This window comes from Panulirus ornatus, chromosome 17 (assembly GCF_036320965.1).
Source record: "Panulirus ornatus isolate Po-2019 chromosome 17, ASM3632096v1, whole genome shotgun sequence".
NCBI lineage: Eukaryota > Metazoa > Arthropoda > Malacostraca > Decapoda > Palinuridae > Panulirus > Panulirus ornatus.
In genome coordinates this window covers 29,483,842-29,501,177 of record NC_092240.1, presented here as the reverse complement: position 1 = coordinate 29,501,177, position 17,336 = coordinate 29,483,842, and the positions used below count along the sequence as shown (strand labels likewise).

The window sequence follows — 17,336 nt, the reverse complement described above, 5'->3', positions numbered from 1 at the left end:
GGGTGATTTGAATGCAAAGGTGAGTAATGTGGCAGTTGAGGGAATAATTGGTATACATGGGGTGTTCAGTGTTGTAAATGGAAATGGTGAAGAGCTTGTAGATTTATGTGCTGAAAAAGGACTGATGATTGGGAATACCTGGTTTAAAAAGCGAGATATACATAAGTATATTTATGTAAGTAGGAGAGATGGCCAGAGAGCGTTATTGGATTACGTGTTAATTGACAGGCGTGCGAAAGAGAGACTTTTGGATGTTAATGTGCTGAGAGGTGCAACTGGAGGGATGTCTGATCATTATCTTGTGGAGGCTAAGGTGAAGATTTGTATGGGTTTTCAGAAAAGAAGAGTGAATGTTGGGGTGAAGAGGGTGGTGAGAGTAAGTGAGCTTGAGAAGGAGACCTGTGTGAGGAAGTACCAGGAGAGACTGAGTACAGAATGGAAAAAGGTGAGAACAGTGGAAGCAAGGGGAGTGGGGGAGGAATGGGATGTATTTAGGGAATCAGTGATGGATTGCGCAAAAGATGCTTGTGGCATGAGAAGAGTGGGAGGTGGGTTGATTAGAAAGGGTAGTGAGTGGTGGGATGAAGAAGTAAGAGTATTAGTGAAAGAGAAGAGAGAGGCATTTGGACGATTTTTGCAGGGAAAAAATGCAATTGAGTGGGAGATGTATAAAAGAAAGAGACAGGAGGTCAAGAGAAAGGTGCAAGAGGTGAAAAAAAGGGCAAATGAGAGTTGGGGTGAGAGAGTATCATTAAATTTTAGGGAGAATAAAAAGATGTTCTGGAAGGAGGTAAATAAAGTGCGTAAGACAAGGGAGCAAATGGGAACTTCAGTGAAGGGCGCAAATGGGGAGGTGATAACAAGTAGTGGTGATGTGAGAGGAGATGGAGTGAGTATTTTGAAGGTTTGTTGAATGTGTTTGATGATAGAGTGGCAGATATAGGGTGTTTTGGTCGAGGTGGTGTGCAAAGTGAGAGGGTTAGGGAAAATGATTTGGTAAACAGAGAAGAGATAGTGAAAGCTTTGCGTAAGATGAAAGCCGGCAGGGCAGCAGGTTTGGATGAAGTCTGTTGGGGATGAGAGAGCTTGGGAAGTGAGTCAGTTGTTGTTCGCTGATGATACAGCGCTGGTGGCTGATTCATGTGAGAAACTGCAGAAGCTGGTGACTGAGTTTGGTAAAGTGTGCGAAAGAAGAAAGTTAAGAGTAAATGTGAATGAGAGCAGGGTTGTTGGGTACAGTAGGGTTGAGGGTCAAGTCAATTGGGAGGTGAGTTTGAATGGAGAAAAACTGGAGGAAGTAAAGTGTTTTAGATATCTGGGAGTGGATCTGGCAGCGGATGGAACCATGGAAGCGGAAGTGGATCATAGGGTGGGGGAGGGGGCGAAAATCCTGGGAGCCTTGAAGAATGTGTGGAAGTCGAGAACATTATCTCGGAAAGCAAAAATGGGTATGTTTGAAGGAATAGTGGTTCCAACAATGTTGTATGGTTGCGAGGCGTGGGCTATGGATAGAGTTGTGCGCAGGAGGATGGATGTGCTGGAAATGATATGTTTGAGGACAATGTGTGGTGTGAGGTGGTTTGATCGAGTGAGTAATGTAAGGGTAAGAGAGATGTGTGGAAATAAAAAGAGCGTGGTTGAGAGAGCAGAAGAGGGTGTTTTGAAATGGTTTTGGCACATGGAGAGAATGAGTGAGGAAAGATTGACCAAGAGGATATATGTGTCGGAGGTGAAGGGAACCTCCCAATTGACTTGACCCTCAACCCTACTGTACCTAATTACCTTGCTCTTATTCACATTTACTCTTAACTTTCTTCTTTCACACACTTTACCAAACTCAGTCACCAACTTCTGCAGTTTCTCACATGAATCAGCCACCAGCGCTGTATCATCAGCGAACAACAACTGACTCACTTTCCAAGCTCTCTCATCCCCAACAAACTTCATACTTGCCCCTCTTTAAAAAACTCTTGCATTCACCTCCCTAACAACCCCATCCATAAACAAATTAAACAACCACGGAGACATCACACACCCCTGCCGCAAACCTACATTCACTGAGAACCAATCACTTTCCTCTCTTCCCACACGTACACATGCCTTACATCCTCGATAAAAACTTTTCACTGCTTCTAACAACTTGCCTCCCACACCATATATTCTTAATACCTTCCACAGAGCATCTCTATCAACTCTATCATATGCCTTCTCCAGATCCATAAATGCTACATACAAATCCATTTGCTTTTCTAAGTATTTCTCACATACATTCTTCAAAGCAAACACCTGATCCACACATCCTCTACCACTTCTGAAACCACACTGCTCTTCCCCAATCTGATGCTCTGTACATGCCTTCACCCTCTCAATCAATACCCTCCCATATAATTTACCAGGAATACTCAACAACCTTATACCTCTGTAATTTAAGCACTCAATCTTATACCATTTGCCTTTGTACAATGGCACTATGCACGCATTCCGCAAATCCTCAGGCACCTCACCATGAGTCACACATACATTAAATAACCTTACCAACCAGTCAATAATACAGTCACCTCCTTTTTCAATAAATTCCACTGCAATACCATCCAAACCTGCTGCCTTGCCGGCTTTCATCTTCCGCAAAGCTTTTACTACCTCTTCTCTGTTTACCAAATCATTTTCCCTAACCCTCTCACTTTGCACACCACCTCGACCAAAACACCCTATATCTGCCACTCTATCATCAAACACGTTCAACAAACCTTCAAAATACTCACTCCATCTCCTTCTCACATCACCACTACTTGTTATCACCTCCCCATTTGCGCCTATCACTGAAGTTCACATTTGCTCCCTTGTCTGACGCACTTCATTTACCTCCTTCCAGAACATCTTTTTTTTTTTTTTTTTTTTTTTTTTTTTGCTTTGTCGCTGTCTCCCGCGTTTGCGAGGTAGCGCAAGGAAACAGACGAAAGAAATGGCCCAACCCACCCCCATACACATGTATATACATACGTCCACACACGCAAATATACATACCTACACAGCTTTCCATGGTTTACCCCAGACGCTTCACATGCCTTGATTCAATCCACTGACAGCACGTCAACCCCGGTATACCACATCGCTCCAATTCACTCTATTCCTTGCCCTCCTTTCACCCTCCTGCATGTTCAGGCCCCGATCACACAAAATCTTTTTCACTCCAGCTTTCCACCTCCAATTTGGTCTCCCTCTTCTCCTCGTTCCCTCCACCTCCGACACATATATCCTCTTGGTCAATCTTTCCTCACTCATTCTCTCCATGTGACCAAACCATTTCAAAACACCCTCTTCTGCTCTCTCAACCACGCTCTTTTTATTTCCACACATCTCTCTTACCCTTACGTTACTTACTCGATCAAACCACCTCACACCACACATTGTCCTCAAACATCTCATTTCCAGCACATCCATCCTCCTGCGCACAACTCTATCCATAGCCCACGCCTCGCAACCATACAACATTGTTGGAACCACTATTCCTTCAAACATACCCATTTTTGCTTTCCGAGATAATGTTCTAGACTTCCACACATTCTTCAAGGCTCCCAGAATTTTCGCCCCCTCCCCCACCCTATGATCCACTTCCGCTTCCATGGTTCCATCCGCTGCCAGATCCACTCCCAGATATCTAAAACACTTCACTTCCTCCAGTTTTTCTCCATTCAAACTCACCTCCCAATTGACTTGACCCTCAACCCTACTGTACCTAATAACCTTGCTCTTATTCACATTTACTCTTAACTTTCTTCTTTCACACACTTTACCAAACTCAGTCACCAGCTTCTGCAGTTTCTCACATGAATCAGCCACCAGCGCTGTATCATCAGCGAACAACAACTGACTCACTTCCCAAGCTCTCTCATCCCCAACAGACTTCATACTTGCCCCTCTTTCCAAAACTCTTGCATTCACCTCCCTAACAACCCCATCCATAAACAAATTAAACAACCATGGAGACATCACACACCCCTGCCGCAAACCTACATTCACTGAGAACCAATCACTTTCCTCTCTTCCTACACGTACACATGCCTTACATCCTCGATAAAAGCTTTTCACTGCTTCTAACAACTTGCCTCCCACACCATATATTCTTAATACCTTCCACAGAGCATCTCTATCAACTCTATCATATGCTTTCTCCAGATCCATAAATGCTACATACAAATCCATTTGCTTTTCTAAGTATTTCTCACATACATTCTTCAAAGCAAACACCTGATCCACATATCCTCTACCACTTCTGAAACCACACTGCTCTTCCCCAATCTGATGCTCTGTACATGCCTTCACCCTCTCAATCAATATCCTCCCATATAATTTACCAGGAATACTCAACAAACTTATACCTCTGTAATTTGAGCACTCACTCTTATCCCCTTTGCCTTTGTACAATGGCACTATGCACGCATTCCGCCAATCCTCAGGCACCTCACCATGAGTCATACATACATTAAATAACCTTACCAACCAGTCAACAATACAGTCACCCCCTTTTTTAATAAATTCCACTGCAATACCATCGAAACCTGCTGCCTTGCCGGCTTCCATCTTACGCAAAGCTTTTACTAACTCTTCTCTGTTTACCAAATCATTTTCCCTAACCCTATCACTTTGCACACCACCTCGACCAAAACACCCTATATCTGCCACTCTATCATCAAACACATTCAACAAACCTTCAAAATACTCACTCCATCTCCTTCTCACATCACCACTACTTGTTATCACCTCCCCATTTGCGCCCTTCACTGAAGTTCACATTTGCTCCCTTGTCTTACGCACTATATTTACCTCCTTCCAGAACATCTTTTTATTCTCCCTAAAATTTAATGATACTCTTTCACCCCAACTCTCATTTGCCCTTTTTTTCACCTCTTGCACCTTTCTCTTGACCTCCTGTCTCTTTCTTTTATACATCTCCCACTCAATTTCATTTTTTCCCAGCAAAAATCGTCCAAATGCCTCTCTCTTCTCTTTCACTAATACTCTTACTTCTTCATCCCACCACTCACTACCCTTTCTAATCAACCCACCTCCCACTCTTCTCATGCCACAAGCATCTTTTACGCAATCCATCACTGATTCTCTAAATACATCCCATTCCTCCCCCAACTCCCCTTACTTCCATTGTTCTCACCTTTTTCCATTCTGTACTCAGTCTCTCCTGGTACTTCCTCACACAAGTCTCCTTCCCAAGCTCACTTACTCTCACCACACTCTTCACCCCAACATTCACTCTTCTTTTCTGAAAACCCATACAAATCTTCACCTTAGCCTCCACAAGATAATGATCAGACATCCCTCCAGTTGCACCTCTCAGCACATTAACATCCAAAAGTCTCTCTTTCACGCGCCTGTCAATTAACACGTAATCCAATAACGCTCTCTGGCCATCTCTCCTACTTACATCAGTATACTTATGTATATCTCGCTTTTTAAACCAGGTATTCCCAATCATCAGTCCTTATATATATATATATATATATATATATATATATATATATATATATATATATATATATATATATATTTTCTTTTTTTTTTTTGCTTTGTCGCTGTCTCCCGCATTTGCGAGGTAGCACAAGGAAACAGACGAAAGAAAAGGCCCAACCCACCCCCATACACAATATACATACACGTCCACACACGCAAATATACATACCTATACATGTCAATGTACACATATATATACACACACAGACATATACATATATACACATGCACACAATTCACACTGGCTGCCTTTATTCATTAACATCGCCACCTCGCGACACATGGAATACCAACCCCCTCCCCCCTCATGTGTGCGAGGTAGCACTAGGATAAGACAAGAAAGGCCCCATTCATTCACAGTGAGAGATATATAAAAGAAAGAGACAGGAGGTCAAGAGAAAGGTGCAAGAGGTGAACAAGAGGGCAAATGAGAGTTGGGGTGAAAGAGTATCATTAAATTTTAGGGAGAATAAAAAGATGTTCTGGAAGGAGGTAAATAAAGTGCGTAAGACAAGGGAGCAAATGGGAACTTCAGTGAAGGGCGCAAATGGGGAGGTGATAAAAAGTAGTGGTGATGTGAGAAGGAGATGGAGTGAGTATTTTGAAGGTTTGTTGAATGTGTTTGATGATAGAGTGGCAGATATAGGGTGTTTTGGTCGTGGTGGTGTGCAAAATGAGAGGGTTAGGGAAAATGATTTGGTAAACAGAGAAGAGGTAGTAAAAGCTTTGCGGAAGATGAAAGCCGGCAAGGCAGCAGGTTTGGATGGTATTGCAGTGGAATTTATTAAAAAAGGGGGTGACTCTATTGATGACTAGTTGGTAAGGTTATTTAATGTATGTATGACTCATGGTGAGGTGCCTGAGGATTGGCGGAATGCGTGCATAGTGCCATTGTACAAAGGCAAAGGGGATAAGAGTGAGTGCTCAAATTTCAGAGGTATAAGTTTGTTGAGTATTCCTGGTAAATTATATGGGAGGGTATTGATTGAGAGGGTGAAGGCATGTACAGAGCATCAGACTGGGGAAGAGCAGTGTGGTTTCAGAAGTGGTAGAGGATGTGTGGATCAGGTGTTTGCTTTGAAGAATGTATGTGAGAAATACTTAGAAAAGCAAATGGATTTGTATGTAGCATTTATGGATCTGGAGAAGGCATATGATAGAGTTGATAGAGATGCTCTGTGGAAGGTATTAAGAATATATGGTGTGGGAGGCAAGTTGTTAGAAGCAGTGAAAAGTTTTTATCGAGGATGTAAGGCATGTGTACGTGTAGGAAGAGAGGAAAGTGATTGGTTCTCAGTGAATGTAGGTTTGTGGCAGGGGTGTGTGATGTCTCCATGGTTGATTAATTTGTTTATGGATGGGGTTGTTAGGGAGGTGAATGCAAGAGTTTTGGAAAGAGGGGCAAGTATGAAGTCTGTTGGGGATGAGAGAGCTTGGGAAGTGAGTCAGTTGTTGTTCACTGATTATACAGCGCTAGTGGCTGATTCATGTGAGAAACTGCAGAAGCTGGTGACTGAGTTTGGTAAAGCATGTGAAAGAAGAAAGTTAAGAGTAAATGTGAATAAGAGCAAAGTTATTAGGTACATTAGGGTTGAGGGTCAAGTCAATTGGGAGGTATGTTTAAATGGAGAAAAACTGGAGGAAGTAGAGTGTTTTAGATATCTGGGAGTGGATCTGGCAGCGGATGGAACCATGGAAGCGGAAGTAAATCATAGGGTGGGGGAGGGGGCGAAAATCCTGGGAGCCTTGAAGAATGTGTGGAAGTCGAGAACATTATCTCGGAAAGTAAAAATGGGTATGTTTGAAGGAATAGTGGTTCCAAGAATGTTGTATGGTTGCGAGGCATGGTCTATGGATAGAGTTGTGAGCAGGAGGATGGATGTGCTGGAAATGAGATGTTTGAGGACAATGTGTGGTGTGAGGTGGTTTGATCGAGTAAGTAACGTAAGGGTAAGAGAGATGTGTGGAAATAAAAAGAGTGTGGTTGAGAGAGCAGAATAGGGTGTTTTGAAATGCTTTTGGCACATGGAGAGAATGAGTGAGGAAAGATTGACCAAGAGGATATATGTGTCGGAGGTGGAGGGAACGAGGAGAAGTGGGAGACCAAACTGGAGGTGGATAGATGGAGTGAAAAAGATTTTGTGATCGGGGCCTGAACATGCAGGAGGGTGAAAGGAGGGCAAGGAATAGAGTGAATTGGATCGATGTGGTATACCAGGGTTGACGTGCTGTCAGTGGATTGAATCAGGGCATGTGATGCGTCTGGCGTAAACCATGGAAAGCTGTGTAGGTATGTATATTTGCGTGTGTGGAAGTGTATGTATATACATGTGTATGGGGGTGGGTTGGGCCATTTCTTTCGTCTGTTTCCTTGCACTACCACGCAAACGCGGGAGCCAGCGACAAAGCAAAAAAATAATATATATATATATATATATATATATATATATATATATATATATATATATATATATATATATATATATATATATATGCGGAAGATGAAAGCCGGCAAGGCAGCAAGTTTGGATGGTATTGCAGTGGAATTTAAAAAAGGGGTGACTGTATTGTTGACTGGTTGGTAAGGTTATTTAATGTATGTATGACTCACGGTGAGGTGCCTGAGGATTGGCGGAATGCGTGCATAGTGCCATTGTACAAAGGAAAAGGGGATAAGAGTGAGTGCTCAAATTACAGAGGTATAAGTTTGTTGAGTATTCCTGGTAAATTATATGGGAGGGTATTGATTGAGAGGGTGAAAGCATGTACAGAGCATCAGATTGGGGAAGAGCAGTGTGGTTTCAGAAGTGGTAGAGGATGTGTGGATCAGGTGTTTGCTTTGAAGAATGTATGTGAGAAATACTTAGAAAAGCAAATGGATTTGTATGTAGCATTTATGGATCTGGAGAAGGCATATGATAGAGTTGATAGAGATGCTCTGTGGAAGGTATTAAGAATATATGGTGTGGGAGGCAAGTTGTTAGAAGCAGTGAAAAGTTTTTATCGAGGATGTGTAGGAAGAGAGGAAAGTGATTGGTTCTCAGTGAATGTAGGTTTGCGGCAGGGGTGTGTGATGTCTCCATGGTTGTTTAATTTGTTTATGGATGGGGTTGTTAGGGAGGTGAATGCAAGAGTTTTGGAAAGAGGGGCAAGTATGAAGTCTGTTGGGGATGAGAGAGCTTGGGAAGTGAGTCAGTTGTTGTTCGCTGATGATACAGCGCTGGTGGCTGATTCATGTGAGAAACTGCAGAAGCTGGTGACTGAGTTTGGTAAAGTGTGTGAAAGAAGAAAGTTAAGAGTAAATGTGAATAAGAGCAAGGTTATTAGGTACAGTAGGGTTGAGGGTCAAGTCAATTGGGAGGTGAGTTTGAATGGAGAAAAACTGGAGGAAGTGAAGTGTTTTAGATATCTGGGAGTGGATCTGGCAGCGGATGGAACCATGGAAGCGGAAGTGGATCATAGGGTGGGGGAGGGGGCGAAAATTCTGGGAGCCTTGAAGAATGTGTGGAAGTCGAGAACATTATCTCGGAAAGCAAAAATGAGTATGTTTGAAGGAATAGTGGTTCCAACAATGTTGTATGGTTGCGAGGCGTGGGCTATGGATAGAGTTGTGCGCAGGAGGATGGATGTGCTGGAAATGAGATGTTTGAGGACAATGTGTGGTGTGAGGTGGTTTGATCGAGTGAGTAACGTAAGGGTAAGAGAGATGTGTGGAAATAAAAAGAGTGTGGTTGAGAGAGCAGAAGAGGGTGTTTTGAAATGGTTTGGGCACATGGAGAGAATGAGTGAGGAAAGATTGACCAAGAGGATATATGTGTCATTGGTGGAGGGAACGAGGAGAAGAGGGAGACCAAATTGGAGGTGGAAAGATGGAGTGAAAAAGATTTTGTGTGATCGGGGCCTGAACATGCAGGAGGGTGAAAGGAGGGCAAGGAATAGAGTGAATTGGAGCGATGTGGTATACCGGGGTTGACGTGCTGTCAGTGGATTGAATCGGGGCATGTGAAGCGTCTGGGGTAAACCATGGAAAGCTGTGTAGGTATGTGTATTTTGCGTGTGTGGACGTTTGTATATACGTGTGTATGGGGGTGGGTTGGGCCATTTCTTTCGTCTGTTTCCTTGCGCTACCTCACAAACGCGGGAGACAGCGACAAAGCAAAAAAAAAAGAAAAAGAAAAAAAATATATACATATATATATACTTTTTTTTTTTTTTACTTTGTCGCTGTCTCCCGCATTTGCGAGGTAGCGCAAGGAAACAGACGAAAGAAATGGCCCAACCCACCCCCATACACATGTATATACATACGTCCACACACGCAAATATACATACCTACACAGCTTTCCATGGTTTACCCCAGACGCTTCACATGCCTTGACTCAATCCACTGATAGCAATTCAACCCCAGTATACCACATCGCTCCAATTCACTCTATTCCTTGCCCTCCTTTCACCCTCCTGCATGTTCAGGCCCCGATCACACAAAATCTTTTTCACTCCATCTTTCCACCTCCAATTTGGTCTCCCTCTTCTCCTCGTTCCCTCCAACTCCGACACATATATCCTCTTGGTCAATCTTTCCTCACTCATTCTCTCCATGTGACCAAACCATTTCAAAACACCCTCTTCTGCTCTCTCAACCACGCTCTTCTTATTTCCACACATCTCTCTCAGTGTGGTTTCAGAAGTGGTAGAGGATGTGTGGATCAGGTGTTTGCTTTGAAGAATGTATGTGAGAAATACTTAGAAAAGCAAATGGATTTGTATGTAGCATTTATGGATCTGGAGAAGGCATATGATAGAGTTGATAGAGATGCTCTGTGGAAGGTATTAAGAATATATGGTGTGGGAGGAAAGTTGTTAGAAGCAGTGAAAAGTTTTTATCGAGGATGTAAGGCATGTGTACGTGTAGGAAGAGAAGAAAGTGATTGGTTCTCAGTGAATGTAGGTTTGCGGCAGGGGTGTGTTATGTCTCCATGGTTGTTTAATTTGTTTATGGATGGGGTTGTTAGGGAGGTAAATGCAAGAGTTTTGGAAAGAGGGGCAAGTATGAAGTCTGTTGGGGATGAGAGAGCTTGGGAAGTGAGTCAGTTGTTGTTCGCTGATGATACAGCGCTGGTGGCTGATTCATGTGAGAAACTGCAGAAGCTGGTGACTGAGTTTGGTAAAATGTGTGGAAGAAGAAAGTTAAGAGTAAATGTGAATAAGAGCAAGGTTATTAGGTACAGTAGGGTTGAGGGTCAAGTCAATTGGGAGGTGAGTTTGAATGGAGAAAAACTGGAGGAAGTGAAGTGTTTTAGATATCTGGGAGTGGATCTGGCAGCGGATGGAACCATGGAAGCGGAAGTGGGTCATAGGGTGGGGGAGGGGGCGAAAATTCTGGGGGCCTTGAAGAATGTGTGGAAGTCGAGAACATTATTTCGGAAAGCAAAAATGGGTATGTTTGAAGGAATAGTGGTTCCAACAATGTTGTATGGTTGCGAGGCGTGGGCTATGGATAGAGTTGTGCGCAGGAGGATGGATGTGCTGGAAATGAGATGTTTGAGGACAATGTGTGGTGTGAGGTGGTTTGATCGAGTGAGTAACGTAAGGGTAAGAGAGATGTGTGGAAATAAAAAGAGTGTGGTTGAGAGAGCAGAAGAGGGTGTTTTGAAGTGGTTTGGGCACATGGAGAGAATGAGTGAGGAAAGATTGACCAAGAGGATATATGTGTCGGAGGTGGAGGGAACGAGGAGGAGAGGGAGACCAAATTGGAGGTGGAAAGATGGAGTGAAAAAGATTTTGTGTGATCGGGGCCTGAACATGCAGGAGGGTGAAAGGAGGGCAAGGAATAGAGTGAATTGGAGCGATGTGGTATACCGGGGTTGACGTGCTGTCAGTGGATTGAATCAAGGCATGTGAAGCGTCTGGGGTAAACCATGGAAAGCTGTGTAGGTATGTATATTTGCGTGTGTGGACGTATGTATATACATGTGTATGGGGGGGGGCCATTTCTTTCGTCTGTTTCCTTGCGCTACCTCGCAAACGCGGGAGACAGCGACAAAGTATAATAAAAATATAAAAATATCTCTCTTACCCTTACGTTACTTACTCGATCAAACCTCCTCACACCACACATTGTCCTCAAACATCTCATTTCCAGCACATCCATCCTCCTGCGGACAACTCTATCCATAGTCCACGCCTCGCAAACATACAACATTGTTGGAACCACTATTCCTTCATACATACCCATTTTTGCTTTCCGAGATAATGTTCTCAACTTCCACACATTCCTCAAGGCTCCCAGAATTTTCGCCCCCTCCCCCACCCTATGATCCACTTCCGCTTCCATGTTTCCATCCGCTGCCAGATCCACTCCCAGATATCTAAAACACTTCACTTCCTCCAGTTTTTCTCCATTCAAACTCACCTCCCAATTGACTTGACCCTCAACCCTACTGTACCTAATAACCTTGCTCTTATTCACATTTACTCTTAACTTTCTTCTTTCACACACTTTACCAAACTCAGTCACCAGCTTCTGCAGTTTCTCACATGAATCAGCCACCAGCGCTGTATCATCAGCGAACAACAACTGACTCACTTCCCAAGCTCTCACATCCCCAACAGACTTCATCCTTGCCCCTCTTTCCAAAACTCTTGCATTCACCTCCCTAACAACCCCATCCATAAACAAATTAAACAACCATGGAGACATCACACACCCCTGCCGCAAACCTACATTCACTGAGAACCAATCACTTTCCTCTCTTCCTACACACACATGCCTTACATCCTCGATAAAAACTTTTCACTGCTTCTAACAACTTTCCTCCCACACCATATATTCTTAATACCTTCCACAGAGCATCTCTATCAACTCTATCATATGCCTTCTCCAGATCCATAAATGCTACATACAAATCCATTTGCTTTTCTAAGTATTTCTCACATACATTCTTCAAAGCAAACACCTGATCCACACATCCTCTACCACTTCTGAAACCACACTGCTCTTCCTCAATCTGATGCTCTGTACATGCCTTCACCCTCTCAATCAATACCCTCCCATACAATTTGCAAGGAATACTCAACAAACTTATACCTCTGTAATTTGAGCACTCACTCTTATCCCCTTTGCCTTTGTACAATGGCACTATGCACGCATTCCGCAAATCCTCAGGCACCTCACCATGAGTCATACATACATTAAATAACCTTACCAACCAGTCAACAATACAGTCACCCCCTTTTTTAATAAATTCCACTGCAATACCATCCAAACCTGCTGCCTTGCCGGCTTTCATCTTCCGCAAAGCTTTTACTACCTCTTCTCTGTTTACCAAATCATTTTCCCTAACCCTCGCACTTTGCACACCACCTCGACCAAAACACCCTATATCTGCCACTCTATCATCAAACACATTCAACAAACCTTCAAAATACTCACTCCATCTCCTTCTCACATCACCACTACTTGTTATCACCTCCCCATTTGCGCCCTTCACTGAAGTTCCCATTTGCTCCCTTGTCTTACGCACTTTATTTACCTCCTTCCAGAACATCTTTTTATTCTCCCTAAAATTTAATGATACTCTCTCATATATGTATATATATATATATATATATATATTTTTTTTTTTCTTTTGCTTTGTCGCTGTCTCCCGCGTTTGCGAGGTAGCGCAAGGAAACAGACGAAAGAAATGGCCCAACCCCCCCCCCATACACATGTACATACACACGTCCACACACGCAAATATACATACCTACACAGCTTTCCATGGTTTACCCCAGACGCTTCACATGCCTTGATTTACTCCACTGACAGCACGTCAACCCCTATATACCACATCGCTCCAATTCACTCTATTCCTTGCCCTCCTTACACCCTCCTGCATGTTCAGGCCCCGATCACACAAAATCTTTTTCACTCCATCTTTCCACCTCCAATTTGGTCTCCCTCTTCTCCTCGTTCCCCCCACCTCCGACACATATATCCTCTTGGTCAATCTTTCCTCACTCATTCTCTCCATGTGCCCAAACCATTTCAAAACACCCTCTTCTGCTCTCTCAACCACGCTCTTTTTATTTCCACACATCTCTCTTACCCTTACGTTACTTACTCGATCAAACCACCTCACACCACACATTGTCCTCAAACATCTCATTTCCAGCACATCCATCCTCCTGCGCACAACTCTATCCATAGCCCACGCCTCGCAACCATACAACATTGTTGGAACCACTATTCCTTCAAACATACCCATTTTTGCTTTCCGAGATAATGTTCTCGACTTCCACACATTTTTCAAGGCTCCCAAAATTTTCGCCCCCTCCCCCACCCTATGATCCACTTCCGCTTCCATGGTTCCATCCACTGACAGATCCACTCCCAGATATCTAAAACACTTCACTTCCTCCAGTTTTTCTCCATTCAAACTCACCTCCCAATTGACTTGACCCTCAACCCTACTGTACCTAATAACCTTGCTCTTATTCACATTTACTCTTAACTTTCTTCTTCCACACACTTTACCACATATTCCCTGCGTGTCGTAGAAGGCGACTAAAAGGGAAGGGAGCGGTGGGCTGGAAATCCTCCCCTCTTTTTTTTTTTTTTTTTTTTTTTTTTTTTTTTTGAAGGGACAGAGAATGGGGCCAGGTGAGGATATTCCCTCAAAGGCCCAGCCCTCTGTTCTTAACGCTACCTCGCTAATGTGGGAGATGGCGAATAGTATGAAAGAAAATATATACATATAAGTTTGTTGAGTATTCCTGGTAAATTATATGGGAGGGTATTGATTGAGAGGGTGAAGGCATGTACAGAGCATCAGATTGGGGAAGAGCAGTGTGGTTTCAGAAGTGGTAGAGGATGTGTGGATCAGGTGTTTGCTTTGAAGAATGTATGTGAGAAATACTTAGAAAAGCAAATGGATTTGTATGTAGCATTTATGCATCTGGAGAAGGCATATGATAGAGTTGATAGAGATGCTCTGTGGAAGGTATTAAGAATATATGGTGTGGGAGGAAAGTTGTTAGAAGCAGTGAAAAGTTTTTATCGAGGATGTAAGGCATGTGTACGTGTAGGAAGAGAGGAAAGTGATTGGTTCTCAGTGAATGTAGGTTTGCGGCAGGGGTGTGTGATGTCTCCATGGTTGTTTAATTTGTTTATAGATGGGGTTGTTAGGGAGGTAAATGCAAGAGTTTTGGAAAGAGGGGCAAGTATGAAGTCTGTTGGGGATGAGAGAGCTTGGGAAGTGAGTCAGTTGTTGTTCGCTGATGACACAGCGCTGGTGGCTGATTCATGTGTGAAACTGCAGAAGCTGGTGACTGAGTTTGGTATAGTGTGTGGAAGAAGAAAGTTAAGAGTAAATGTGAATAAGAGCAAGGTTATTAGGTACAGTAGGGTTGAGGGTCAAGTCAATTGGGAGGTGAGTTTGAATGGAGAAAAACTGGAGGAAGTGAAGTGTTTTAGATATCTGGGAGTGGATCTGGCAGCGGATGGAACCATGGAAGCGGAAGTGGATCATAGGGTGGGGGAGGGGGCGAAAATTCTGGGGGCCTTGAAGAATGTGTGGAAGTCGAGAACATTATCTCGTAAAGCAAAAATGGGTATGTTTGAAGGAATAGTGGTTCCAACAATGTTGTATGGTTGCGAGGCATGGGCTATGGATAGAGTTGTGCGCATGAGGATGGATGTGCTGGAAATGAGATGTTTGAGGACAATGTGTGGTGTGAGGTGGTTTGATCGAGTGAGTAACGTAAGGGTAAGAGAGATGTGTGGAAATAAAAAGAGCGTGGTTGAGAGAGCAGAAGAGGGTGTTTTGAAGTGGTTTGGGCACATGTAGAGGATGAGTGAGGAAAGATTGACTAAGAGGTTATATGTGTCGGACGTGGAGGGAACAAGGAGAAGAGGGAGACCAAATTGGAGGTGGAAAGATGGAGTGAAAAAGATTTTGTGTGATCGGGGCCTGAACATGCAGGAGGGTGAAAGGAGGGCAAGGAATAGAGTGAATTGGAGCGATGTGGTATACCGGGGCTGACGTGCTGTCAGTGGATTGAATCAAGGCATGTGAAGCGTCTGGGGTAAACCATGGAAAGCTGTGTAGGTATGTATATTTGCGTGTGTGGACGTATGTATATACATGTGTATGGGGGGGGGGGTTGGGCCATTTCTTTCGTCTATTTCCTTGCGCTACCTCGCAAACGCGGGAGACAGCGACAAAGTATAAAAAAAAAAAATAATATATATATACACACACACACACACAATATACAAATCAACATATACATACAAACACATAGACATATACATATATATACTTGTCCATATTCATACTTGCTTGCCATCATCCATTCCTGTCGCTACCCCAGCCCACAGGAAACAGCATCGCTACCCCCCACTTCAGTAAGGTAGCACCAGGAAAACGGACAAAAAAGGCCACATTTGTCCACACTCAGTCTCTAACTCTCATGTGTAATGCATTGAAACCACAGCTTACTATGCACACCCAAGCCCCATACACCTTTCCCTGGTTTACCCTAGATGCTTCATATTTAACATTCATTATCGCAGTTAAAAGAAAAAATTGGTTATGTTGGAATATAATAACTTCTCCATCTTCATTTAAACAACTGCAGTTTTGCACCAAATCTAAAAACATAACCTTATGAATCTACAGTATACCATTTTGCAGAAGTTTGAAAATCAAAAATTTTTACATTTCCTTGAAGCATCTGATACAGTATATCTCCCAAGCCTAATGAGAAAATTTGCATGAATTAATACACTGACTGCTTATCTTAAATTATGTATACACATTGTAAAATATACCTTGAATAATATGTGAACTGCTTAATTCTATGCTTGTATCTATATGGTAACTCTATGCCTTTCATAAACATTTTGTTGCATCCATGGCCCCTACAACAATTTTCTGGCTATGTTCAAGTATCCAGGAAGAGGAAAGCTTTTACAGGTTGTGGACATTTTGCCCAAGTGGGTGCACTGCTAAGTGGGTAAGATAATTATCTACAGGTCAAAAAGATACCAAATGGTTGAAATATTTTTACCCAAATTCTTTTCACAAATCCAGCATAAGAACTCATAAACAGTATATGTATTACATGGTGCATTATACTTCTCCTCAAACCCAAAATGTCCCAAAAACCTGACATCCTTGCACATCAGTTTTCCTAGATTCAGGAGGATATACCGTTTAGAAAAAAATCTACTTCCAAGTCAAGCTACTTTCATGTTTACTATCTTGCTAAATTTCCATGCCTCACCTGCTCGCAGATCATCTTCTCGATATGGTCCTCGATATATGTCTGGGTAGGGAATGACATGGACAAATTCTTTTTTTCCTTGGGCCATTCGCTTGAACATTTTTGGACTAATATCAATCAAATTTCCTAGATTTCCATGATATGCTCTGTACAAACAAAAGAAAATCATAATATTAAATTACAAACGTTTGAAAGCTTATTCACACAAACTAACTAACCATTGTAAATACAGTAACATTAATGGATCTGGAGAAAGCAAACGTTTGGGTTAACAAAGATGCCCTGCAAATAGTCTATGAATATGTGGTTAGGGAGGAATGCTACTAAAAGCAGTGAGAAGCATGTATGAATAGGAAGAATAGTGAGTGGCTCCAGGTGAAGGGCAGTCCACAACTGGGTGTATGATGTTACTATGGCTGATATTACTAGGGGTGATTATGCAGTAACTGGGATGGTAAAGGGGGGCCTTAAACATCTCATTTCCAACACATCCACCCTCCTCCAGACAACCCTATCTATACCCCACACCTCACAACCAT

At 42.9% G+C, this 17,336-nt stretch overlaps 1 protein-coding gene across 1 annotated transcript in view; it reads right to left on the bottom strand.

Moving 5' to 3' along the window:
• LOC139754661 (ethanolamine-phosphate phospho-lyase-like) overlaps positions 1–17,336 on the bottom strand; it is a 290,015-nt gene that overhangs the window by 127,982 nt on the left and 144,697 nt on the right. Inside the window, exon 5 of the mRNA XM_071672194.1 lies at positions 16,798–16,943. Coding sequence (XP_071528295.1) covers positions 16,798–16,943 — 146 coding nt within the window. The remainder of the gene's footprint in view (positions 1–16,797; positions 16,944–17,336) is intronic.